Here is a 27,917-nt window from a genome sequence, read left to right as displayed (position 1 = left end):
TTTGAAGGGTTAAAACTGAGACCTTTAACATCCAGACCAGGATCAAACCACATTGTGTGATCACCCTGACTATCATCTACCTGAACATCCTTATCTGCTTCATCAGAGATGACTTACCACCTGGTGTCAGCATATGGTATCAACTTTAGTTGCTCCTGAGCAAAAGCCAAACTCGCCACTGTGGGCATTCATGGCCCTGAGTTTGCAGATGACTGCTGCATGATGGTCATTCTGCACAGGACATGACGAAGATTTTCCACCAGCCTTCCCTGGGTCAGTTGAGCAAACTCGATATCATCTATGCTGGTGGACTGGCTCTGAAGTTTGTGCAACACTTGCAATCCTCAGGAGCTACTATCAATGAAAAGGTTCAGCATAGAGTCAACCGTATTTGCACTGCCTTTGTCAAGCTTCAGCCACGTGTCTTTGTGGAAGTCAATAAAGATCCTGGTCTGTAAGGTTGTTACGTTGATGAACTTTCTGCACTGCAGTGAAATCTGGACTGTCTACCAGCATATGAAGACCCTCGAGAGCTTTCACCATTGGCATCCAGATGCCCAGAAACAACTTCCCCCCTCACATTCTCCCTGCTCTCCATTAGTTCCACTTTTAGCATTAAAGCCTTTGATAAGTTTCTGCATGGTGGATTAATTAGTAAAGTTAGATCACTAAGATTCAGGGTGAGCTCGCCAATTGGATACAAAATTGGCTTTATGATAGGAGGCAAAAGTTGGTGTTGGAGGGTTGTTTCTCAGACTGGAGGCCTATCACCAGCTGTGTTACACAGGGATTGGTACGAGGTCCACTTTTGTTGTTAATTTATATAAATGATACAGATGAGCATAAAGGAGGTATGGTTAGTAAGTTTGCAGATGACACCAAAATTGGTGGAATAGTGAGCAGTGAAGAAGGTTACCTAAGATTACAAAGAGATCTTGATTAATTGGGACAATGGTCTGAGAAGTGGCAGATGGAGTTTAATTTCAATAAATGCAATGTATTGCATTTTGGTAATACAAACAAGGGCAGGACTTATGCAATTAATCTTAGGGCCCTGGGTAGTGTTGTCGAACAGAGAAACCTAGGGGTTCAGGTACGTAATTCTTCGAAATTTATATCACACAGTAGATAAGATGTTCAGCACACTTGCCTTCATTGCTGAGGCCTTCAAGTATAGGAGTTAGGATGTCATATTTAGAGTGTACAGGACATTTTTGAGGCCTCTCCTGGAGTACAGTGTGCAACTCTGGTCACACTGTTGTAGAAAGGATATTATTAAGCCAGGGGAGCTTCAGAAAAGATTTACTAGGATGTTGCCGGGACTGGAGGGTTTGAGTTATAAAAATAGGCTGGGACATTTTTCACTGGAGCTTAGGAGGTTGAAGAGTGACGTTAGAGGTTCATAAAATCATGAGTATCATAGATAAGGTGAATAGCAAAGGACTTTTCCCTCAGGTGGGGAAGTTTAAAAACTAGGAGGCACATTTTTACGGTGAGAGGTGAAAGTTTTAAGAAGGATACGAAGCAACGTTTTTACAGAGTTGTTTGTATGTGGAAGGTACAACACTTAAAAGACAGTTGGATAAGTACATGAATAGGAAAGGTTTGGAGAGATTTGGGCAAAACACCGGCAGATGGGACTCATTTGGTTTGGGAACATAGTCAATGTGGATAGTTGGACTGAAGGGTTTATTTCCTTGCTCAGTGACTCAAAGGAAAAGGTATAAATGTTGCCCTAAAACATGGAGACGTTGAGACCATTAACCAGGGGGTAGAAAGCTGTTGATTAGTTGCCATGGCACCTAATCCAACAAGGCACAAGCCACTTTGCGGTTCTGACTTGATTGCAAGATGTAATAGTGGGGATGGAGACAGAAGTCAACGAAGGGCTACATTCCTATTTCTGCATGCAACAGCTTTCCCCATTGCACAAAAGTGCGCTAATCCAAAATTTGGCTGCTCCGTTATCAACGGCTCATCTAGCCTGATGGGCGTTATATTCAGTTTTGAGTGACCCACTGCCAGTATCAAATCCGTACCGCATTCCTCCTAATCTCTGTATTTTTAAACAATTGCTTTCTGTTTTCCTACTTGAGTATTCCTCTGGACACCTCATGACTGTACTTATTTAGCCAGAACATCCTGGGTTTGATGGTGAACTGTTATCCTCTATTACAACTGTGATGGGAGGAATGCCGTAATGGTCATGCCCCACTATTTCAACATGCATATGATTAGTGTCAGTTTATTGATTCAGTTACCAAAATGGCCAATTCCAGTCATTTGTACTACTATCAAGAGTAGAAGAAAAATGACCAGGCTTTGCTAATGAATTCAAAATAATCTGTTTATTATGTACAAAATTTGTTCTTAGATCAAGTGACAAATTCTGGTTAACACTTAACCTATGATTCAGAATTAAAACTATATCCCCTTAATCCCACATCCAGATGCACACACAATAAAACAAGACAAGTTGATGCAGAAATGATTTTCTTTTTATATAGAGGCAAAACAGAATAGCACATTTGTGATCCACGGGTCTGGAAGTAAAGGATAAAATATATAAATCTTATTTCTGCCGAGTTTGCTTTTGATGAAGCTGAATTGCTGATTGCTGTCATTTGATAAATGTCCAGTTCTGACACTAGTCAACTTGGATTTGAATTGTTGAGAATTGCCTATAGCTCACTACTTAGGAGCTTACCATGAAGAGACACACATGGGTATTTGGAAACTCCTCCAAGTTGCCAGAGACATCTCTGAATAAACAAAATTTCTAGAAAGCGACTGCAGTTTCTGGGATGAACTTTTTTCCCCTCTGACTGCTGGACTTGCGAAAAAACAAGTCTAAGACCTGAGAGGCTTAATTAGGGTAGATCTCGAGTCCTCAGTGCCAGTTCTTTTCTGTAATTAGGGCAATACACCCCTTTTCTTATCTCGTTGAGCTTTTCTTGTTTTTTCTGATAACACCTGATTTCCAATGAAAGCAGCAAGTGGCTTATAGCAGACATTAAAACATGGACTCCGCTTTCCAAGAAATCAGATAGTACAACTTCAAATAGTCCAAAACCTTCCAGCAATTCCCAAATAGCCAGTAAATATAAATATGTATTCCCAATGTCTCTTACCACCCCAACTCAATCCCAGGTTTCATTTGATTCTTATGCAGATGGTTTGCAGAATTGACAGCATAATTAAAATCGATTTCTGAAGTTGTTTTTTCAACCTCCCCACTATCCGAACACACAGATTGTTTTGCTGTGTTTTAATGAAACTTTTGCCTTTGATGGAAGGCAAAGATTGTACGTTGAATTAGTAGTAGATCAAAGCCATGGTGGAGACAGACTCAATTAATATATTAGAAGGGAAATTTGAGTGTAATCTGAGGAGGAAGAATGGACAAGGTCATAGGGGATAAAAGAGGATAATTGCACTTAATTGAATTTCCAGTAAAGACATGATGGGCAGATTGTTACAGCACTAAAGGAAGTCAATGTTGTGATTCTGACAATGCAGTAAGATGTTCACTTGCAGGAAAGTGCCTGGAAAATAAATTGAGAACACACCAGATCAAATTCCCCCAATTTGTTCTCAAAAATGTGGAAACCACAGCAATGATAAAACTCATTAGAAACTCAAACATTAAAAGTAGATTCACAATCGCCCCAAAGGATGATAGGCTGCTGTCCCATTAGCAAGAGATGAATGTTATGCGTTTAACCTGAGGATTGCCATGTCTCGGGTGAGGTTGAGAAGGCTGGGAATCATGGTAACCTTGGCCAGTACGGGGATATTATGATATACTTGTCAAGTGTATTGAATGTGTCACAGTTTATGGAGTGTGATGCAGGAAGCCAGGCCAAAATAGCATTGGCGCAGTCAAGGCATTTGTCAGTTTATTGCTTTGTTTAAGTAATCATGATCCTACACCAGCAACATCACATTCATCTCCCAGCCAGAGATTTCAGACTTGAACTCCATAATCTAAATTGTTACTTCACCACCATGTGAGAGATGCTGAATATTTTCAGCTGTTAGATCAGGGTTTAGTTGAATATTTTTAAAAAAACTACACAGCACTATTCACGGCGATGTTCTCTTGGCATCCAAACAATTTTTATCGCTTAGTTAGGACCTCCAGAAATAATTTGATAGAGTTCTTTGATGGGGTAGCAGAGACTGTTGATTAAGCTCATACAGTAGATTTTATATACATAGACGTTTGGAAGGCATTCTGCAAAGTTCAATGGGATTCATGGGAGGGTCATTATAAAGTTGGAAACTCATGGAATTAAGTGCAAAGTGGCAGCATAGATACAAGATTGATTCAGGGACCAATTGGTCAAGTAGCACCTGCTCAGGAATGCCCTGTTTGGGTTCTGCCAGAGCCACTCAGCTCCTTACCACATTACAACTTTAGTTGAAACATGAACAAAGAAGCTGAATTCTGGAGGTGATATCAGAGTGACAGCCCTTGACGTTTAAGCCACATTTGGCCGTGTGGTATAAAGGAGCCCTAACAAAACTTTGCCCCAGTTCCCATTGATAAAACTTTCCACTTGTTGAAGTCATACCCGGCACCAGGAATATGGTCGTGGTTTTTAGGGATCAGTCATCTCATCTCCAGGACATATATAGAACATAGCACATTACAGCACAGTACAGGCCTTTCGGCCCTTGATGTTGTGCTGACCTGTCATACCGATCTCAAGCCCATCTAACCTGCACTATTCCATGTACGTCCATATGCTTGTCCAATGACGACTTAAATGTACCTAAAGTTGGCGAATCTACTACCGTTGCAGGCAAAGCGTTCCATTCCCTTACTACTCTCTGAGTAAAGAAACCACCTCTCTGCAGGAGTTCCTCAGGGTAGTATCCTGGACCCAACCATCTTCAGCTGTTTCATCAGTGATGCTCCCTCCAACATCAGGTCAGCAGTTGAGGGGTGAGGGTCTTGTTCATGGTTCAGTCCCTTGCACTGAAGGTTCCTGTGCTGCTGCTTGTAATTCAGGTGAACATTATGCATGGAACCTATATGATCATCAAAGTAAGGGAGATTTTTCCATGTTGTAGACCAGGCAGTATCACCAAAAGCAGGTCCTTGGGACATTTGAGGAGGAGAAAAAAAGAAAAGATTTCAATAGTGACATGGATTTTGAATTTAATCTTATTAATATGTTCTCTATGTGGCACACTTGCACTTGCAAAACATGTATTCATGTACAGGGCTCAGTCAACTACAAAGGAAAATAATTTGTCCAGGCATTCTGCCTTTTCAGTTGAACAAAAATGTTTCAGGAACAGTCCAAAAAAGATGTGCAGGCTAGGTGGATCGGCTATGCTAAATTGCCCGTAGTGTTCAGGGGTGTGTGGGTTCTAGGGGGTTTGGTCTGGGTGGGATGCTTCAAGGGGCGGTGTGGACTTGTCGGGCCAATGGGCCTGTTTCCACACTGTAGGGAATCTAATCTAAAAACACTGTTCTAGTGGCGAACCTATGGCATAACAGACCAATCAGAATCCAATTGTCAACTATTCAGTAGTCTTTCATGCAATGTAAATTGTTGTTCCTTATGAGACTTGACCCTCTTGTGATTCTGTCCTGATCGACTGCAAGATAAAAGGCTTTGGCTGCATGTTTCTTCTTTCAGAAATATTGTGTGTTATGTTCTACTAAGCAAACAGAAAGTCACTTTTACATCACACCTTTCATGACCATGAGGTGTCCCACTTTCCAGCCAGTGGATTTCTTAAATTGTTATCACTGTTATAATGTAGGAATAAGTTATTTCTGAAAGCACTGTCCAAATTGCTGTTGTTGTTTTGAAGTGTTTGTTGTGTATTACAGTACTACAGTGCATCAGGGATGCCAACCAAACACCTCTCCAATGAAATCTGTGCAGTCTGTGGACAAAAAATCTTTGTGGATGTCAATGAGGAAGGCATCATAGAAAATACCTACATGCTGACCTGTAACCATGTGTATCCTTCAAAGAGCAGGAGATACAGCAAGGAACCAAATCTGACACTTATCAAAATGATAAATTTTCTTAGTTTATTTTTCAATGTCATCATGACAACACTGTATCAAAGGATCTTTGCAATGCAACAATACAACTTAAGGTTAGTGCACAGAGGGATGGGAACATGATACTGCACTTGGCCTCAGGACTGCTAATTTGGGACTTCAGATCCTAGCATGAGTGCCCAAATGTTGATGCCTGTCTCTGGAGAGAAGAGAAACCAAGTCTCCCCTTTTGCTGCTGTCTGATCACCACCCACTCATGGGCCTCTGTCCCCCCTCCGCTCCATCCCACTCTCAGGCTTTGTTTGTCCCTCACTCTGTCCTGCTCTCGGGCCTCATTCCTGGAGTGACCCTTTCTCTGATCCCCTGTTTAAAATGATGATTGGCTAAATAACGGAGGAGGAGGTGATTATGAAATTGAATATGAGCTAGACCATTCAAGGTTATGTCAGGAGACAATTGTTTGCACAAACGGGTGTAGAATTCTCTTCCTGTGCCACCTCCCACAATACTATGAGTTGAAAATTTCTGTAGGCAGAGCGCAGTTAAGCCATGATTGAATTGAAAGGCAGAGCCAACTTAAGGGGTCAAGTGGCCGCCTTGTGTTCCTGTGACCAGAACACCCACTCCTTGTGCGTCACCTATATTCCTGTCAGAAACTGGTGTCCCAGTGGCCGTGCATCTATATTCCCATATCCTGCACTCTGCAAAGTCTTGCCTCCTTAGCAGAGTGCAGTGAGCAATCCTGAACTCAACCTGTGCTGCTCATGACTGATGTGTGGATCATTTGTCAATTTTGCATCAGTGCTAAAATTTAAGAGCAATGTGTAACTTCCTCACGGGAAGGAAATTTGTGCAGCTGTATTTGGCCTCCACACTAGAAATCTTGCAAAAATACTCCTCTGTGCCTCTGCCTGTGCTTCTGTTTTAGAAAACCCCAAGCCCCCACCATGAAGTATGAGGTTTCTTATATTTGTAGATATTATGTCATTTTTTAGTTTGTCTTTCTCCCATCAGAATATCTGGGAAGACTACACAAAAATCCCCAACATTCTTTCCCCTGTAGAGTCCCTACAGTTGTTCAAAAATGCAGAATAATTTGTTCTTTTTTCCAGTAATAATGTGTGTCCAGGCCACCTGCCCACTGGGCAGTCACAATTGGTCCAGGCTTTGAAACCAAGCAGGATGATCTTCTCATCTTGCTAAAACACCCTTGTCCTCTAGTCTGTTCAAAAATGTACATTTTCCATCTTTTCCATTCCCTGTTCTCTTTAAAATATCACTGATTTTTCTCCCCGACCTTTATTGTGTATTCTTTAAAGCCTGTCATAAAGTGCTCATCTGATTTTTGTCTACCATCTACTCTCATACTTTTTGTTTACTCCCTGTCATTCTCCATTCTATCCCCTCATCATTTTCCTATCTCCCCTCGTTCTTCTCCCTTCCTCCATCAGTCTCCCCATCTGTTGTTTTTTCACCGTCTTTGCCATGTTCTCTCTCTCTCTCTCTCTCTCTCTCTCTCTCTCTCTCTCTCTCTCTCTCTCTCTCGCTCCCCCCTTCTTTGTCATTTGTTTTCTCTATTTGTCCGTTTGGCTGTCTTTTCCCACCCTTCATTGTCTATCTCTCTCTCTGTTCCCCTTTACAGCATTCATTCTCCCTGTCTCTCTCTCTCTCACCGTCCCCTCCGCCCCCCTCTCTCTCTGTCTCTCTCTCTCTCTCTCTCTCTCTCGCGCGCTCTCGCTCTCTCTCGCGCGCTCGTTCCCCCGATCCCCACCACTGTCATACTCTGTTTCTTCCCAACCCCACCTTGCTGTTTCTCCCTCCACACCCCTACCCCTGTCATCTGAAAGCACAGTCACCAGTGGGCGTGATAAATATTCAGGAAGCCAGATTTGGGAGAGTGCAGAGTACTCAGTGGGTTGTGGGTTTGGGGTATATGACCAAGATGGAGAGAGTGAAGCCAGAGAGGAATTTGAAAGCAAGAGTTTTGAGTCATCGATTCCATTCAATTGATGTTGCTGTTAATCTTCTGCCCTGTTACAGGTTCATGCTCCTGGCAGGCTAAGTCACATTTTCCTTTCCTTAACCACTGTTCACAAGATTTCACGAATTCTGCATTCGAGGTTGGTGCATCGTCGGGAAGAAACAGACCTGTCCATATTGTAAAGAGAAGGTGGATCTAAAGAGGATGTTTAGCAACCCGTATCCTTCTTCCATATTGTTCCATTGTGAAAAGGACAAAGGGATAGACCTGAAAATTACAGAGAATTCTGAGAATTATATCTGCATTTGGAGCGATATAGATTAATCAGTGATCATCAGCAAAGATTTGTTAAGAGAAAGTCCTGTTTGATAAACTTTATTGAATACTTTGAGGAGGCATCCAGGAGTGATGAGGATAATGCATTTGATGTGGTGTACATGGACTTCTAGCAAGGCTTTTGATAAGGTGTCTCGTGGCAGGCCGCACAAGGAAGAAAGATCCCCTGGGTCCAAGTCAAAGCGGCATGTTAAATCCAAAATTGGCTGAGAGGCAGGATGCAGAATGTGATGGTGGAGACGTGTTTCCTTGACTGGAAGTCTGTTTCCAGTGGAGTTCCACAAGGCCCAGTGCTGGGGCCCATGGTGTTTGTGATATACATTACTAATTTGGATTTAAACAGAGGGTGTATGATCAAGAGGTTCGTGGGTGCCCTGAAAGCTGGTGGGTATTAAATAGAGAGGAGGATAGCTGTAAGCTGGAAGAAGATATTAACAGACTGCTTCGGTGCACAGAGCAATGGCAAACAAAATTCAACCCAGATATGTGAGGTATGGCACATAAGACAGTTAACAGGGCAGAGGATTATAGTATAAATGGCAGGGCCTTGGAAAGTACTGAAGATTAGATGGACCTTAGTGAGTATCCACAGATCATTGAAGATATTACGAAGGCATAAAGGATATTTTTCTTTATTAGCCAAAACAGAATACAGGAGCGGGGAGGTGATCCTGAAACTGCTGGTTAGGCTGCAACTTAAGTACTGCATGCAGTTTTGGTCACCTAGGAAAGATGTGATTGCAGTCGAGAGGGTGCAGAGGAGGTTTGTCAGTTCATTTCTTGGATTGGAGTATCTGAGCTGTGAGAATTTGTTAGGGTGGGTAAGGCTAAAACGGGACCTGATGAAGCTTTTTAAGATTAAGGAGTATAGATAGGATGGACAAGGTACTTTTTTCCATTAGTAGGGGGATCAGTAACCAGGAACATGGATTTAAGGAGTGAGTTAAAAGGCTAAGCGGAGAGTTGAGATTTTCTTTCACCTAGAGGGAGTATGGAACTCGCTGCCTGAAAAAAAACTCTCATACTGCCCAAAACATTATTCAGATAGCCTTTGGCAAGTGACTGAAAAATGGAATTAGTGTAGTCAGAACTTTGAGTGGTGTGGACACAAGGACCAAATGTTTTCCTTTTGTGTTGCAAACATTTGTGTCTGTGAGGCAGCTGACGCAAGAGCCAGAAGAGTGAATGTTCACGGCCGTATCCATCACTGATTTAATTTGTATGAGAATCAAAGCGTTTTTGATTTTTCTTTAGGTGCGTAAAAGTAGAGACTGTCAGCTGGCGCTCTAAAAACACACTCAGTGCACATGTGCAAAACGTGCACGTGCAGCCCTGCCTGCCAGTGACATCTTTCTGTCCCATTGTTCTTATTTATTGCATTTTTTCTATATTCAATCACAGGATGTTGTCATCGTTGGTCAGGCCAGCATTATTGCCCATCTCTAATTGCTCATGGGGCAGTTAAGAGTCAGTCGCATTGCTGTAGGTCTGGAGTCCCATATATCCTAGACTGGGTAAGGATGGCAGTTTCCTTCCTTAAAGGACATTAGTGAATCAGTTAGGTTTTTCTGACAATCAGCAATGGTTATGTGGTCACCATTAGGCCAGTTGTTTATGCCAGTTTTGTTTTTAAGTTGAATTTAACTTACACCATCTATCATGTTGGGATTCAAGCCCCATGTCTCCACAGCATTGACTTGGGCTTCTGGATTGCAAGTAGAGTGACATTACTGCTACATCATTATGTGCCCTATTATTTGGGCACTGCCAGGGCTTACTGGCCGGGCATTTAATAATGTGCAGAGTGTTTCACACTCACAATGTGAACATTTCAGGGCTGTCAGGAGACAGCCATAAAGGAAGTTGTGTTTGATTCGGAATAAAACTCACTCGAGTCACTAAACACTCCCAGAACAGATACAGTATGAGGTTATATACAGAGTAAAGCTCTGTCTACACTGTCCCCATCAAACAAGTACAGCATGACATTAGATACAGAGATTCCTCTTTGTTGCCTCCATCAAACACTCCCAGGGCAGGGATAGGCATATTCCAGCTATGTGACTTTTTTCCTGTTTCCCTTGTCGGGCTGTTGGTTCTTCTCAGGAGATGCTGCTAGTTTGAGTGTAAAGGATTGATAGACCTGAGATTTTTCAGTTGACCTCACCATACCTTTCTGCAGCTCAGCACATACCGTAGTCATATTGCACATTATGGTAGTTTGCTTCAGTGACCTTCCCTAAAACTCAGCACAAATAACTACTTACCCAAAGATCTAAGAGGGAAATGAAACTGCCTCAGTATTTCAAATTACTAAGTTTTAAATGTGTTTTATTGTCATGCCAGACAAAGTGTTTTGTTCAGCCCCTGTCACTAATTCTTAGAATAGTTTAGTTGGATCATTGCTGAGTCTCGCAGTGTGAGGGGTTGTTACTGTCAATAAAGGCTTTATAATATCAAACAGCTATTCTCCTTTTGAAGCTAATTTTGAGCATTTAAAAAGAGCAGGCGTTTACAATCTGGTGCAAGGGGAGAATGCAAGAAAATGAACAATGTGGTTTCCTGGCGCCTTGCCAGCGCCGGCTATGTGTTTGGCCAAAAAAAAGTTGTTTGTGTTAGATATGTGATGCTGAGAAACTCTGAATGCAGTGAAACCAGTGGACCCCATGCAGTCGTTAAGAACAAACGTGCATTTATAGAGTACTAGTCACAACATTAGTGTCCCAAAATGCTCTCTGAAGAGTTCAAAGATGTGCAGGTTAGGTGGATTGGCATTGCTGAATTGCCTGTAGTGTCCAGGGATGTGCAGGCTAGGGATATGAGGCTTGGGAAATGCAGGGTTACAGGGATAGGGTGGCTTTTGAGTGGGAAACTGGAGGGCCAATATGGACTCGATTGACTGAATGGCCTGCTTCCACACTAGAGGGATTCTGTGATTCTCTGAAGTGTGGTCCCTGTTGTAACAAACAAAATGCAGGAGCTCATTTGTGTAGACAGCAATATGACAATTGCCAGATAATCTTAAGGAGCTAGTAGCAGAACCTTTATAGAAGCTTGCAGTCAAGCAGAATGAACATGATTTTGCAAGAGAGCTGGTAGGTAAAGAGGAACCAGTCACTGTAGTGCATTTAGGATCTCTTGAAAGGTATTCACTAAGGTGTCACATAAAAGATTACTTTCCAAGATAAGAATTTACGGTGTTAGGGATAGCATATTAGCATAGATAAAATAACTGAATGGCCTACCTCACTTATTTATCATGATCTTAGAAAATAATGGTCGTAGGACCAGAGTAAACGGGGCATTGGTTTGACATCTCATGTGAAAGGCAGCTCTGCCAACTATGCACGATTTCCCTCAGTATGGCACTGGAATGTGTCACCCTAGACTATGCGCTCTGATTTCTGGAATGGGGCCTTAAACCCATCGCCTCTGAAGAGAGGCCGGATAGGCTCAGGATGTTTTCTTTGGAGCAGAGAAGACTGAGGGAAGATCCTGACAGGCGTATAAGATTGAGGAGCGTGGACTGGATGAATAGGAAGCAGCTGTGCCCCTTCGTTGAAAGGTCAATAACACGGAGCACAATTTTTAACTTGAAAGGCAGGAGGTTTAGAGGGGATTTGAGGAAAACATTTTTTACCAGAGGGTGGGGGGAATCTAGAATGTACTGCCTAGGAGGAAGGGTAAGAAAGGCAGGAAACTTCAACCTTTAAAAGTAAGTGGCTGAACATTTGAAATATCGTCAAATTTGTGACGATGAGCCAAGTGCTGAAAAGTGTGATTACTGCAGCTAGATCGATGCAAACCCAGTGGGCTGAAGGGCCTCTTTTCTGCTGGATGACTCTATAACCCAGTGAATCATCTTTACCAATGCAGGTCGTCTGGCCATTTATCTCGTTGCTGTTTGTGGGATCTTACTGTATCCAATTTGACTACCTTATGTCTGCCTTACAACAGTAACTAAGTTTCCTCATCTCTTTTTTTATAGGACTTACTGTACTAAGATGACAAATTTTATGACTGCAGAGATTATGAATATGTAATTTGCTAGCCCAGAGAGCTCTGAAAGTTCAGGCATTGAATATAGCGGAGGGCCTGTACTGTGCTGTACTTTTCTATGTTCTATATGCAAGTCAAAGATTAAGGGAATGAAGGGATGTGGGGAAAGGGAACATGGGAACATAGGAACAGAAGGGCGCTATTCAGTCCCTGGAGCAGGTTCCACCATTCAGTGAGATCATGGCTGATCTGTGGCCTAACTCCATATCCCTGCCTTTCACTCATATCGCTTGGGTATTGTTGGGGTAAAAAAAATGTTGATTGTATTGAGTGGCAAAGCAGACTTGAGGAATTGAATGGTCTCTTCCAGCTCCCATCTCCTATGTCTTTTTTTAGAAAGAACTTCAATAACAATAAAGCTCTCTGGGATGTCCTGAGATTGTCAGAGAGGATATTATAAAGACAGGTTTGTTCTTTATTTTGTTGATTGTTCCTTCGCACATGTTGGCCTGTTGTATAACTCACCTGGGGATAGAATCTTGGAATTAGGGAGCGGAACACTTTTTTATACAGAGATGTTATGAAATGGAGTGTCAGTGGTGCAGAAGGAGGCCATTCATCCCATCTTGTCTGCATTGTCATTCTTAGCATTAGTGCTAAACTGTTCCCTCTTTCCTGTATCCCTGTACACTGTTTTTATTTAAACAATAGAAAATTTAAATTACAGACCCTAACTACTTGCTGTGTGAAAAACTATTTTCTTGCCTTGCATTTGTTTCTTTCACAAAACACTTCAAAACTGTGCTGTCTATTTCTTGGTTTTATTTTCATGAGCAGGAACAGTTTCTCCATATTTATTTTGTCCAAATCCTTCATGGTATTGAAAGTTTCTGTCAAATTTCCTCTTGGTCTTTGCCTCTCCAGGGAAAACAATCCCAGCTTCTCCCAAACTGTCTTCATAACTGAAGTTCTTTCCCTCCTGAAATCGTTCATCTGCCCCCTCTCCAGTGCATTCACATCTTGCCTGAAATTTAGCATCCAGAGCTGTACACAGTACTCCAGATGAGGTCTTAACAGTGTCCTATATAAATTCATCATAATCTCCTAGCTGTTCTACTCTCTACCCTATTAATAAAACCAAGAACATGCTTTATTAACAACTATCCTGCCACCTTTTGATGATTTATGCACACGTGTGCCCATTCTGAAAACCCATTAGTACTTTAGAGTAGACCATTCACCCCTTTTGAGTCTGCTCTGCCATTCAATAAGATCATGGCTGATATGGTTTTAACCTCAGCTCTACGTTACTGCCTATCCCCAATTATCCCCTTTCCCCATGGTCATCAAGAATCTGTCTACGTGTATCTTTAAAAGTACTTAAGATTCTACATCCACTGCCTTTTGAGGAAGGGAATTCCAAAGACATCCCTCTAAAAGAAAAAATGTTTTCTCATCCCTGGTTTAAACAGGTACTCCCTTATTTTTAAAACTATAATCCTAGGTCTAGATTCTTCCACAAGAGGAAGTATCCTTTCAACATGGAGTCACAGAGTCATGCAGTACGGAAACAGACCCTTTGATCCACCCATCTTTTCAGTTTGTACAGTCTCTCCATGTTCTTTGTGTCAAAGTATATCACCTTGTAGTTCTCTGAATTGATTTTCATCAACTACATATTTGCCGAGTTGATGCACTTGTCAACACTGTTTTCTTTTAGTTGTCTTACTTCCTTCGTAATCCCCTTTGCTTTTGTTATTTGCCTTTTCACCTTCCTTTCCCCTTTCCCTCATGGGACGAGGACATCACTAGCTGGCCAGAATTTGTTGCCCATCCCAAGCTGCCTTTGAGAAGGTGGTGGTGAACTCTGTTCCCGAACTGCTGCACTCCATGTGTTGTAGGTAAGCCCACAATGCAGTTAGGGAGAGAGTGCCATGATTCTGACCCAGTGGCAGTGAAAGAATGATGATCTATTTCCAAGCCAAGATGGTGAATGGCTTGGAGGGAAGCTTGCAGGTGGTGGTATTCCCATGTACCTGCTGTCCCACTCCTAGATGGAAGTGATTATGGGTTTGGAAAGTACTGTCTAAGGATCTTTGGTGAATTTCTGTACTGTATTTTGTAGATAGTAGTACCCAGTGCTACTGAGCATTGGTGGTGGATGGAGTAGATGCTTGTGGATGTGGTGATATTCAAGTGGACTCCTTTGTCGCAGATGGTGTCAAGCTTCTTGAGTGTAATTGGAGCTGCACCCATCCAGGCAAGCGGGGAGTATTCTGTCACACTCCTGATTTGTGCCTTGTAGATGGTGGGACACGCTTTGGGGAGTAACGAGGTGAGTTGCTCTCTGCAGAATTTCTAGCCTCTGATCTGCTCTTGTAGCCACTGTGTTTATAGGTGAGTCCAGTTGAGTTTCTGGTCAGTGGTAACCCTCAGGATGTTGATAGAGGGGGAATTCAGTGATGGTCACACCATTGAATGTCAAGGGGCAATCAGATTGTCTCATATTCTGAATCTTCTATATTCAGCTTGGTGGACTTGCTGCAAGAGCAGTTGGCATCAAAGGTAACATTCAAAGAGAAATTAGATATGTACAGTATTTGAGAAGGAGAGATGTTTGGAGCCCAGAAGCAGAGGCAGTGGGATCAGAATAATGTTGTTTCAAATTTCTTCTGCGCTGTATGATTTTGTGTTTCTGAAAAAATTAATTAAAATGGAATGTTATCACTTAGAGGAATTGTGCAGGGGAACCTGAACTTCCTGGTGCCTGATTCGCAAAAGGTTAGTATACATATATAACAAATAATTGGAAAAGCTAGTAGAATGTTATCATTTATCCCGATGGTAATTAAATATATGTACAATGAGGTTATGCTTCAGTTATTCAGGGTACTGGTGATACCAGATGCACAGTATTGGTCACCTTAATTAAACAAGTATATAAATGTATTAGAGGCAGGTCAAAGAGGATTTACTACGAAAAGCTAGAATGGATAAATTCTCTTTGAGGAATGGCTGGACATGCCAGGTTTGTATGCACTGTAGTTTAGAACATAGAACATTACAGCACAGTACAGGCCCTTCGGCCCTCGATGTTGTGCTGACCTGTCATACTGATCTGAAGCCCATCTAACCTACACTATTCCATGTACGTCCATATGCTTGTCCAATGAAGACTTAAATGTACTTAAAGTTGGCGAATCTACTACCGTTGCAGGAGAAGCGTTCCATTCCCTTACTACTCTCTGAGTAAAGAAACCACCTCTGACATCTGTCCTATATCTTTCACCCCTCAATTTAAAGCTATGCCCCCTTGTGCTTGCCGTCACCATCCTAGGAAAAAGGCTCTCCCTATCCACCCTATCTAACCCTCTGCTTATTTTATATGTTTCAATTAAGTCACCTCTCAACCTTCTTCTCTCTAATGAAAACAGCCTCAAGTCCCTCAGCCTTTCCTCGTAAGACCGTCCCTCCATACCAGGCAACATCCTAGTAAATCCCCTCTGCGCCCTTTCCAAAGCTTCCACATCCTTCTTATAATGCGGTGACCAGAACTGTACGCAATACTCCAAGTGCGGCCGCACCAGAGTTTTGTACAGCTGCAGCATGAAGAGTAAAGGTCAACTTGATTGAAGCATATTAAATCCTATGGGATCTTTACAGGGTGTGGAGAGAATTTAGAATTCTTCTTCAGAAGGAATGGAAGCAGAGTCTTTGAATATTTTAAAGCGGAGGATAGATTTTTTGATCAGCAGCTTGGTGAAACGTTATCGGGGACAGGTGGGAATGTGGACTGATCAGATCAGTCATATTGGGGTGTCAAATGGCCTACTGTTGCTACTAATTTGTCTGGACATTAGATCAAAAGATTATCAGACCCATACATACAAATCCAAATCTTTCTGGATTCAGCCTGGCCATTTCCCTGGCCACACCTGTTGGGAGAATTCTGCAAATACTGGCTTGCAATTAATTCATGAAACATTGATGAAAAATCCCTCTCCAACCTTAAAAAGTATCATCAGGGAAGACCTAGATCCGTTTGATTATTAACCAAAAACCTTCCTTCACAATCTCAGCAAATTTCCCAACTGTGCTTCAGGTTGTTCTACATTAACCTGATAGTTCTTCCATGATTCACAGCTCCTAACCAAGCAGGTTTATTCCTAAGTTAGCACTAATCTCTAAAGCAATTTTGTGGCAATAATTGGAGGTGGATGGTGAGCAGGTGAGTGGAGAGAGAGGTTTGAAAGGACCTTTTCACTGCACCACTGTCTATTGCCTAGATTATATGGTACATGAATAAAAATGAATTGCTGTATTGTCTGGAGTCTTGGTGAGACCTCATTTGGAGTACTGTCTTATTTTAATGTCCTAACCTAAAGTAGGATATACTTAATGAAGAGCCAGTAAAGCAGAGGTTCACTGTGATTCTTTATGAGTAGACATTGAAGAAACTGAGTCTATACTCTCTAAAGTTTAAAAAATGAATTCTGACAGGGTGGATGAAGGTAGTTTGTTACACCCGGTTGGTGAGTCTAGAACGAGAAGACAAGTCTCAGAATAAAGGAGTAGGCCATTTAAGGCTGAGATGAAGATGAATCTTTGGAATTCTCTATCTCGGAGGGCTGTAGAAACTCAATCATTGAATAGGTTCAAGATAGAAATCACTAGACTTCTGGTGACTAATTGCATCAAGGAAAATTGTGATAGAATGGGAAAGTGTGTTGAAGCAGAACACCAGTCAGCATCTGATTGGTGTTCACAAGTTTGAGGTTGAATGACTTCCTCATGTTTGTCAGTTTCTGTAATTAAGTTTTCCCAATGCGTAAAGCAGTGAGTTTGGCTTCCTGGGCTACAGAAACAGTTGGTCACAGACCTGATGAGGAAGAAATCATTAAGTTTTCCATAACTACTGTTAAAATGTGGAAGCAAAGGGAGACTGCTTACCCAGACTTGGTTCCCTAACAACAGGAGCAGCTCCATCTTTGTTTGAAAGTCTGAAGAATCAACTGTTCAACTTTCTGCCCTTGATGCCCTGGATTCTCATCGGGCTCAGCAACACTGATAGATCCTTGATAAGCAAGGGCGTGAAAGGTTACGGGGTAGGCAGGAATGTGAAGTGATCAGAATTGGTGTGATCTTACTGAATGAAGGAGTGACTTCAAAGAGCTGAGTGGCCTAGTTTTGCTACTGAGTCATATCTTTGAGTGTTGAAATGACTTAGAAGCTATTTGGCAGCCTGCAGAAGCCTTCCCGAGGAATTTAGGTAAGGCCAACATCTGTTGTCCATTGCTAATTGCCATTGAAATGATGTTGAGCTACTGTACTGGTAATTGAGAAGTTTATATTTCAGGCTACAGTTAAGAGTCAACCACATCACTGAGAATCTGGAGTCACATGTAGGTCAGTTCAGAAAAGGATGGCAGATTTCCTTCCTTACAGGACATTAGTGCTCCAGATGAGTTTTTACAGCAATCAATGATAGTTTCACAGTCACCATCACTGAAACTAGCTTTACATTCCAGATTCATTTAATTTTTTTTATTAAAATAAATTCTCCAGCTGCCATGGTGAAGTTTGAACCTGAGTCCAGAACATTTGCTCAGTCCTTGGAGTTACGAGTACAGTTACAGACCAATTATAGTATGGCTCCTGATAAGGTGAGGTTTTTCAGCAACTAATCAGAAGTATCTGACCACAATCACTTATTTCTCTGTGGTCTGCCACATCTGTCCGTTATTTCCTGCAATTTGCCATAAGCAATACTTCAGCAAGTGAAGAATCTGTAGGCACTAAGCAGCATCCCAGGCTGTAAAACTCCAGAAAATCTTAAAATTCACTATAAAAAGCCAGAATCTATTATATAAAATGTCCAGCTTTGCAAAACAACTCTCTTTTCACTTCTCTGACTGCCTTCTTGTCTCCATGCCTCAGTAACCCTACAGTGAGACTGGGCTTCCCTTTTAACTTTCAAGTTAGAAGGTTCATTCTTCCGCTGATCCCAAATTGATGGAATCATGAAACAGGACAGCACATAAGAGGTCGTTCATCCCTTTGCATCCAAGCTGGCTCTTTTGACATGTGGCAATCCAGTTAGTCCCACTCCCTGACTTTATCCCATATCCCTGTAACTTTTGTAATTTCTTTTGAAAGCCACTGTTCAATGCAGGAATGAGTTCTCGCTTTGCAAACACCTCTCTGTCCCCTGCGTCTCCCTGGATAGACTTCTTCCAAAATAAGCTCCAAATTCCACATAGACTCAGGAGGCAGAGGTTAGAGTGAAGGGATGACCCTTCAGAACTGAGATGAGAAGGAATTTCTTCAGCCAGAGGGTGGTGAATCTGTGGAACTCATTGCCGCAGAGGGCTGTGGAAGCCAAGTCATTGAGTGTATTTAAGACAAAGATAGATAGGTTCTTCTTTGGCACGGGATTCAAGGGTTATGGGAAGAAGAGCTGAGAACAGTGTTGAGAAACATATCAGCCATGATCCAATGGCAGAACAGACTCAGTGGGCTGAATGGCCAAATTCTGCTTTTTTTATGGTCTTTTATCCTATGGCTGTCTGGGATAGAGAGACCCTGGTCATGCCTTCTTTTGACAGTTGGAGGCAGAGTAGGAAAATCCTAACTTCCAGGGCCAGTGCTGTTGTACTGGAATACCTTCTGAAATGCCTACCAGTTGGTGATCAAGTGAAATTAATAAGGTCTCAGCTACTGCAAAGATTTTCATGTCAACTACTTATTGTCTCAGCATCAGTCACACTGAGAATCTTTGTACAATTGACACAAGTGTCATTATCACAAATCAGTTTCATTTAGGCTATAATAGGCTGGTAGAATTCTCAGATCAGGACTGAAAAACATGAGCATAATTTTCCTGTCTGGAATCCGCAGCCATGTTCCGGGAAGCCCCAACAAGGTTTGAGTCACCTGTGGCTTTTGGCCAATGCGTTTAATCAGAATAAAGTACAATGAGAATTCTGAGGATGTCAATTCCCATACTTGCTTGTGTTCACACTGTCAAAATTCTGATTATTGTGAAAATGTCAGTCAGCAGCTCCGTGGAAACAGGACATTCAATCAGTGCAGCAGTTTTTATTCATCGCAGTGGGGTTACATGGGTGGATAACTGGCATAATTTATTTTAGATACTAAATTGCACGCAATCAGTATGAACAGTTGTTTCTAGGATATGGACAAAATTCCATCATGCCACCAACTCATCATAACTGCAGTCACTTGCCTGTTTAAAGAGTGTGTCGTGAAGGAGGATGGCATTAAACTGATTATATCTGTGCTAGTTCTTTGAAAGTTCTTATCTAGTTAGTTCCAGTCCACCTTTACCTGCTCAAAAGCCTTGCAAGCTTTTTCGTCGTGTTTCAAGTATTTATCTAATTCTTTTTTGAAAGTTATTATTTAACCTACTTCCTCTGTCCTTTCATTTAGTGCTTCTTGGAGCTTAGAGCTATTTACATATCTCTGGCTGTTTCATTTATCTTAAATCTATGTGCTCTAGTTATTGAACCGACTGCCAGTGGATTCTCCCTCATCATCCCGTCAACCTCCTCCATTCTGGGAATAACAATGACATCTTCTGTTGTCTCTCCATGCAACTAAAGTTCTTCAACACTAGCACCATTTTAGTAAATCTTCTCTGCTTCCTCTCCATTGCCTTGACATCCTTTCTGGGAGCGATGCTGCAATTCAGTTCCAAACAGTGATTTATTAAATCATAGAGTGCTTATGGCATTGAAGGAGGCCATTCAGCCTGTCACACCTAAGCCATTATCTGCAAGAGCAGTTCTCTGAGACCCACTCCCTGCTTTTTCCCCAATTTTTTTCTCTTTGAATAATGATCTAATTCTCTTTTGAGAGCCCTGACTGACAACCAACACACTTCCAGCATGTTCCAGACCCTAACCTCTCATTGTGCAAATGGTTTCTATCATGTCACCATTGCTTTTTGTTTTGCCACTTACCTTAAATCTGTTTCCCTCTTGTTGTAGACCCTTTCACTAATGGGAATGGTTTCTACTATGTGTCCAGACCCCTCATGGTTTTGAAATCACATCTGCCACATCTCTCAAGCTTCTTTTCTCCCTGGAAAACAGCTCTTACTTCTCCAATCTATCTATGTAACTAAAATTCCTCAGCTCTGAACTGTTCTTCTTAATAGTTTTTGCACTTTTCTTAATTCTTTTACCTCTTTCCTAAAGTTTAGTGCCTTGAATCGAGTGCAGTGCTCTGGTTGAGGCTGGCCTGCTGTTTGAACAAGTTAGCCTCACTTACTGTTACACTAACTTTCCCTATTTTTAAAATCCAGGATCATGTATGCTTCTCGACATAGAAAATTTCCGTTCTGCGTTTGCATAAAGTTAAAACTTGGCCTTAAATTAAATAGTGAAGTCGAAGTTGTTTGTGTACATCCAGAGTAGTAGAATACAGGGGAGAGATGGCAAATGTCATGTTTCAGTGATACAAAGCTCTGGTTCAACAATCTGGAGGCACCAGATACTGCTCTGGGAATTATGCTTTAGGAAGGTGATATTGGCCTTTGAGAGAGTGCAGCATAATCAGAATGATACCAAGACTCGGGAGTTAAATTCCTCAAAAAGATTGTGCATTTTAGGCCTGGTGGTATCGATGGAGAGAGAAACAGAGTTATATTTTGAGCCTAATGAGCTGTTAATGTTCATTTGTTTCAGACTATGACCAAGCAAAGCACTTTAGATGGCATAACTTCACAAGTTTCATGTTTTATTTTTAAAATGAGGCTCCTTGCCTCACTTGGTGTACATTTTCCCCACAAACTGTAAACATGAACAGCTGCTCTGACGGGTGACAGGGTACTTGCATGAGACATTTGTGTCTGAATGTGGATCATGTCAAATAGGCTTGATGTCACAAGGCATTGATTTGCACAGCACACTGAACGCAGCACTGTAAACATCACTGTGTTGTCAGGATTCAGGAAGTTGATTTGTGTGTTCCTCTTTCTCAGTTCTTTCAAACCTGCAATTTCTTTAACGTAATCCTTTCCCAGCTGGGAGCGACCACATGTCATGTACGGCCAGCTGCTGGATTGGCTGCGTTACTTAGTTGCTTGGCAACCTGTGATCATCGGACTGGTTCAAGGCATCAACTACAGTCTGGGACTGGAATAAGCTCTCCCATTCTTTTTTTTCCCCTCTCCTCCCACCCCTCCTGTGCGGCCATCGTTCCCCCTCCCCGCTCTCACTCCACCCCTCTGACTCCAGTTTTGTGGAATCCAGTATTCGGAATGTTTCATTAGTTTCAGTTGGAAGGCTGCATCCACAAAAGTAGGAGAAGGAGAGAATGAAGGACATCCCCACCCCAAACCCAGTGGGACGTGGGGCTATTGGCTCATGGATTAGTGAGTTTTCACAGAATAATTTTTCCCTGTTTCCCTCTGAAAGAGAATGAAGATTCATATTAGAGCAATTCTCGTACCTGTTTTCCAACCCACAGCCCCACATCTGGCTGGAATCAACAACTCCTGTTCCTCCATGAAAGGCTCAAGGAGCTGAATGGTCTGCTTATTTTCCCACCTAACCTGTTTTGAAGGGGCTGAATGGCTGCCTTTAGTTCCTAATGTGGTGACTGCAAAGATCTTGAATTGTGAGTTTGACAGGTGTTTTGTTTCTTGCCTCCCAATACCCAGCCTGGCCAGTGGTCCTGAAATTCTGCATTCCTCTCTAAGTGGTTTCAGTGGTTACTTGCTGCGTGCAGAACCAGGGTCGGACAAGCGAGTTAGCGCAAGCCAGGCCTGCTCCTGTGAGTGCAACTTAATCTTCATAAACAAACTTTCACCCTTTTAGAGGGTGGAGTTCAAGGGGTAGACTTATGGATGAGTGGACTATAATGCTGAGACAGTTATTACAGAAACTGAGGCTATAATATTGGAGCAGCAATTACAGGAATTGGTTCTGTAACATGGGGGCAGCCATCACAGGAACGGAGTCTGGAATGTCAGAGGTGGGTGGACGGCAAGCATCACAGGAATTACGTTTAGATTTATATTGGAGTCAGATTGAACATTATTCCCAGTTTTCCTGAGAAGATTCATTGGGGAATGAAGTAAAATAATTCCCAGAGCTGAGGAAATTTACTGAAGAGTGAGCACCATTCAGCTGATGTTGTTTTCTGCTGTACTAAAATATTGCCTTAAAGTTAGGGGGGAGGGGGAGTAAGAAAGAGCCTTTAGGATGGAACTAAAAACTGAAGTGGGTATGTGTTGACAACAGCAGGGTCAAAGATTTCAGGGGGAATACATTAAAATCCATCCTTTTTATACTAGAAATATATTTAAAAAATACCCTATTTTTACACTCTGATCTTTTATATTGGATTGTATGGGGGTTAGTCAGCAATGCACTGGATTGCAAGTTCACCCTTTCCCCTAGCCCAGGATCACTGCACCAATATGGAAATGGCCAGCAGATATATTTGACCACATTTTGTAATCCTCTGGGGAGATACAGAGAAATGGATGAGTTTATGTCAGCTCATCTACCCTCTAGTCCTTTCTAAAGTTGTTGGTTGACCACCCTGCCAGGGTATGTGAAAATAATACTGTTTCGTTCCTTGTTGTGAGAAATGAAGTGGTTCCTCCATGGAAAGCACTCTACAGTGTAGGGTCAACCCAAACGGCTAAGCTATGGCCGGTCTCCCCTAAATTGAATGACCTTGGGTTGCAATAAAGGTTGTTGGGGCCCCTTGTCTGTCAAAAAAGAAGGCAGTGAAGTATCAGCTCCTCCTCATTGTGCAGTTACCAGCCCCTTGCACCCCAGCCTTCTGTGTTTCTGGGGGAGAGGATCTTAGATGGCATTCACATGAAGTACAGTCACCAGACTGAGTACCTGAGCTCTGTACTTACCTGGGGAATCTACACCTGACCTTACAAGAAAGGCAGGGAGGTGCACGGAGGAAGGGCAGAACTGGAGGAGGAAAAGAGTTGGAGAAAAGTCATTGATAGTGAACAATTCTCTAACTCTTTGGTTTGGCAAGAAACAGCTGTGTTCACTAATTGGCAGCAGTTACTGAGATTGCTTTCCGACCCTGTCCACTGACTGGTATTAGAACGATATTTGGTATTTCTTCTGGTCATTTATTGGCCAGTGTTCAGTTGGGACCACCAACAAGGTGAAAAAATATTATTTCAGTCAACATTGGCTGTATTGTTTGCTCTTCTTCCCCTTCTCCCTTAGACCCTGCCACCTCAGTAAGCTGGTTTGGTCAGTATTGTCACTGATAAAACAGGCTGCCATTTCTTTGGTGTCTTGGATCTGTAAAAAAAGAGGTGCAATTCATTTCAATAAACGGGTTACAGGTTACGTTCTGACTGGGCTTTCGATTCGATGCATCTAAATAGAAACTGTAAGATCTCATGAATTGAAGAAATCGGGAAATGCACAGTGGGTCGGTTGACATCTGGAAGAGAGAAGAGGAGTTCGTATTTCAGGTAGGGATATTCTGTCATTGCACCATGAACAGAGGAACTAGAAAGCAAAGTGTGTGGAGTCAGAGGACAGGTGTCAGAACAGATTGTTCACCAGCTTCAAGACACAAAACCGAGTGGGATAAAGAGAAGGTATTCAGAGTAGCGGGAGGTGGGAAGCAGTCTTCCATGAGGATCAATGCTAGGACCATTGCAGCTCACTATATACATTAGTTTAGACTTTGGAATCGAAAACATATTTTCTAAATCTGCAGTTAAAACCAAGTAATACTTTTATTTGTTCATGAGACAGGGGTGTCACTAACTAGGCCTGCATTTACTGCCTATCCCTAATTGTCCTGGGGAAGATGCTGGTGAGCTGCATACTTGAACTAATGCAGCCCGTTTGATGTTGGTACACCCACTGTGTATGTGGGGGGGGGGGGGGGAGTGGTTTCAGGATTTTAACTCATTGTAACTGATGGAATAGTGGTATATTTTAAAATCAGGATGGTGAGTGCCTTAGAGGCCCATTTGCAGGTGGTGGTGTTCCGATGTGTACTCTGTTTTTGTCGTAGGTAGGACGGTGTGCGTTTGGAAGTTGTCTCGGGAGCCTTGGTGAATTTCTGCAGTGATTTTGTAGATGGTACATTCTGCTAACACTGCTTCATAGTGCAGGGAGTGAATGTTAAATTTGGTGGTGGAGTACCGATCGAGTGGACTGATTTGTTCTGGATAGTGTTGAGCTTCTTGAGTTGTTGGAATTGTACTCATCTGGGCAAGTGGAGAGCATTCTATCACATTACTGAGTTGTGTCTTCTAGATGGTGGACAGGGTTTGGAAAGTCAGGTGGTGAGTTACTCATTGCAGGATACCCAATCTTTGACATGTCTTGTAACCACAATAATATTTATATGGATAGTCAAGTTTAGCTTCTAATCAATGGTAACCTTTAGGATGTCAGTATTGGGGAATTCGGTGTAGGTAATCCTATTGAAAATTAGGGGCGAAGGTTAGATTCTGTCTTGTTGAAGATGGTCATTGACTGCCACTTATGTGACATGCTTGTTATTTGCCCAAGCCGGGATATTGTCCAGGCCTTGCTGTATTCCAACATGGACTGCTTCAATACTGCGGAATTTCAAATAATGCTGAGCTGTACGTTCATCGGCAAACATTTCCACTTCTGACCTTATGGAGAGAAGGTCTTTGATGAAGCAACTGAAGATGGTTGGGCCTAGAGCATTGCCCTGAGGAACTCCTGCAGAGATGTCCTGGAGCTGAAATGACTGACCTCCGATAACTGTGGCCATTTTCCTTGTACTCAGTGTGAATCCAACAAATGGAGAGATGTCCCCAATTCCCATTGATTCTGGTTTTGCTAAGATTCTTTGATGTCATACACTATCTCATGCTAACTTGATGTTAAAAGCAGTTACTCTTGCTCTGCAGTGTTGAATCTCAATTCTGCCACACCTAATCATGAATAATAGTACTAATTAAACAACTAACAAGAAACAGTCTCCACAAATATCCACATCCTCACTTTTGGAGGAGCCTAGCACACCAGTAGAAAAACTGAAACATTCACAACAGCCTTCAGCAATGTGCTAAATAGAAGATCAGTCTCGACTTCTTCCAGAGGATCTCAACATCACATTTGCCAGTTTTCAAATAATTTGATTCACTCCATGTGATACCAAGAAATGGTTGGAGGCACTGAATACTGCAGTGGCTGCATGCCTTGATAACATTCCTGGAGATTTGAGTTTGATAGAAGTTGGTTTATTTTTTCACATGTATAAAAATACAGTGAAAAGTGAGGTTTTGCATCCTGTACAGGTAGATCATACCATACAAGTTGCACTAGGGTAGCAGAACAGAGTGCAGAATACAGTATACAAAGAGAAAGATCAGAATTAACATTTGAGAGGTCCATTTAGAAGTCATAACAGCAGGGAAGAATCTGTTCTTGAATCTGTACTTGTATTAAACTTCTACATCTTCTGTATAACCAGAGTGGGAGGGGTCTTTGATTATGTTGGTTCCTTTCCTGAGGCAGCGTGAAGTATAGTGATGGAAGGCCGGTTTGCGTGTTGGGCTGTTCTGGGTTCATGAATCTCTGTAGTTTCTTGCAATATTGGAAGAGCAGTTGCCATACCATGCTGTGATGCAAGCAGCTAGGATGCTTTCTTTGGTGCATCTATAAAAATTGAGAAAAGTCTTTGGAGACATGTTCCATTGCTTTGCCTCCTGAGGAAGTAGAGATGTTGTGCTTTCTTGACCCTTGCATCACTGTAGATGGACCAGGGCAGATTTGTTGTTGATTATCAATTCCAGGATCTTGATGCTCTCGGCCATGTCCACCTCTGTATCACTGCAGATAGGAGCATGCCCTCCAATCTGCTTCCTCAAAATCAATGACCAGCTCCTTGTTTTGTCGATGTTGATAGAGACATTGTTGACTTTACACCATGCCGCTAAGCACTGAATCACTTTACTGTATTCTGTCTCATTGTTTGCGATCAGGCCTATGACAGTGATGTGGAATTGGGGCAACACTTGGCCACACAGTTGTTGAGTGCATAAGGAATATAATAGGGGGCTGAGTCCATAGCTTTGCAGGACATTGGTGCTGAGCATTATGGGAAAGAGGAGGTGTCACCTATTCTTACTGAATGTGGGCTATGGATCAGAAAGTTGAGGATCCAGTTACAGAGGGTGAGCCAATACCTAGGTCTCAGAATTTAGAGATGAGTTTGTTTGGAATTATGGTGTTGAAGGTGCAGCTGTAATGAGTAGAAGTTTGACATCGGTATGCTTATTATCCAGATGTTCCATAGATGAGTGTAGGGCCAGGAAGATTATGTCTGCAGTGAACCTGTTGCTCTGGTAGGAGATTTGCAAAGAATCAAGACACTTTGGTAGGCTGCAGTTGACATGAGCCATAACTAACCTCAAAGCCCTTCATAATTATAGAGGTCAGAGCCACCAGGCGGTAGTCATTGAGACACACTGCATGATTTTTCTTTGGCACCAGGTTGGTGGTAGTCTTCTTGAAGCAAGTAGAGACTTCAGGTCATAGCAAAAAGAGGTTGAAGATGTCTACAAATACTCCTGCCAGCTGATCCACACAGGACGCAGTCCGTTCGGTGAACTGAGAAACCCTCTGGTTGTAAGGCATGGTCAGGTGGAGCAGGAGTGAGCCATGTTTCTGTAAAACTGAGCACTCAGCAATCTCTCAATTCCCTTTAGAAAATGACTCTATATTTAAGTTCATCCATCTTGTTTACCATGTCTTGGGCATTTGCCAGGAGTATGCTGGGGAGGGGTGGGGGAGAGACTTGAAACCCCAAAGTTTCAATCTCGCCTGAAGTCCAGTGCGTCTCCCACATTTCCTAGGTAGGCAGCTGCTCCTAGTAGATCCTGGATGTCAATGAGGGATGTCTGTTGCTCTGAGAGGTAAGTGTGTTCTCCTGTGGAGATCCTGGGAGCCAATCATGGCCTTGAGCATTCCAAGGAGTATTGTGGTTGGTGTGGTTGGGCCTCCTCGATTGAAGGTCACCTTGGGATCTTGTTCCTGCACAGTTCTGAGGAAGAGTCAATCAACCTAAAACACTAAATGATTTCTCTCCACAAATATTGCATAATCTGCTAAGTTGCTCATTGAAACATAGAAGATAGGAGCAGGAGGAGGCCATTCGGCCCTTTGAGCCCAACTCAATAGTGTAATCCTACTTTTTCTCCATAAACTTTGATCATGTTCACCACAAGTGCTATATCTAGTTGCCTCTTCAATGTTTTGGTATCAACAACTTCCTGTTGTAATGAATGCCACAGGCTCACCACTCTTGGGGTGAAGAAATGTCTCCTCATCTCCATCCTAAATGGTCTCCCCTGAATTCCTCATACTTTGACCCCTGGTCCTGGATACACCCACCATTAGGAGCATCCTCCCTGCATCTACCCTGTTCAGTCTTGTTAGAATTTTGTAAGTCTGAGATTCCCCCCATAATTATCTGAACTCTAGAGAAAGCAATCCCAATCTACTCAATCTCTCCTCATGTCAGTTTCTCTATCCCAGAATGAGCCTGGTAAACCTTTACTGC

At 42.3% G+C, this 27,917-nt stretch overlaps 2 protein-coding genes across 4 annotated transcripts in view; both read left to right on the top strand.

Annotated features, from left to right (window-relative positions):
* The window catches only part of LOC125453133 (E3 ubiquitin ligase RNF121), a 65,755-nt gene extending 42,051 nt beyond the window's left edge, over positions 1–23,704 (top strand). Inside the window, exons 7-9 of the mRNA XM_048532291.2 lie at positions 5,852–5,985; positions 8,129–8,230; positions 21,394–23,704. Of these exons, the coding sequence (XP_048388248.1) occupies positions 5,852–5,985; positions 8,129–8,230; positions 21,394–21,514 (357 nt within the window). The 3' untranslated portion in view covers positions 21,515–23,704. The remainder of the gene's footprint in view (positions 1–5,851; positions 5,986–8,128; positions 8,231–21,393) is intronic.
* Positions 23,705–23,745: 41 nt separating this feature from the next.
* Positions 23,746–27,917, top strand: part of LOC132209781 (interleukin-1 receptor accessory protein-like 1) — a 79,043-nt gene continuing 74,871 nt past the window's right edge. For all 3 annotated transcript variants that reach the window (XM_059646870.1, XM_059646868.1, XM_059646867.1), the window contains exon 1: positions 23,746–23,832. The gene's annotated coding sequence lies outside the window, so the exon portion shown is untranslated. The remainder of the gene's footprint in view (positions 23,833–27,917) is intronic.

Source organism: Stegostoma tigrinum, chromosome 6 (genome assembly GCF_030684315.1).
Source record: "Stegostoma tigrinum isolate sSteTig4 chromosome 6, sSteTig4.hap1, whole genome shotgun sequence".
NCBI classification, from domain to species: Eukaryota; Metazoa; Chordata; class Chondrichthyes; order Orectolobiformes; family Stegostomatidae; genus Stegostoma; species Stegostoma tigrinum.
Note: the sequence above shows the minus strand (reverse complement) of the source record. Positions and strands in the feature narration are given on the sequence as shown.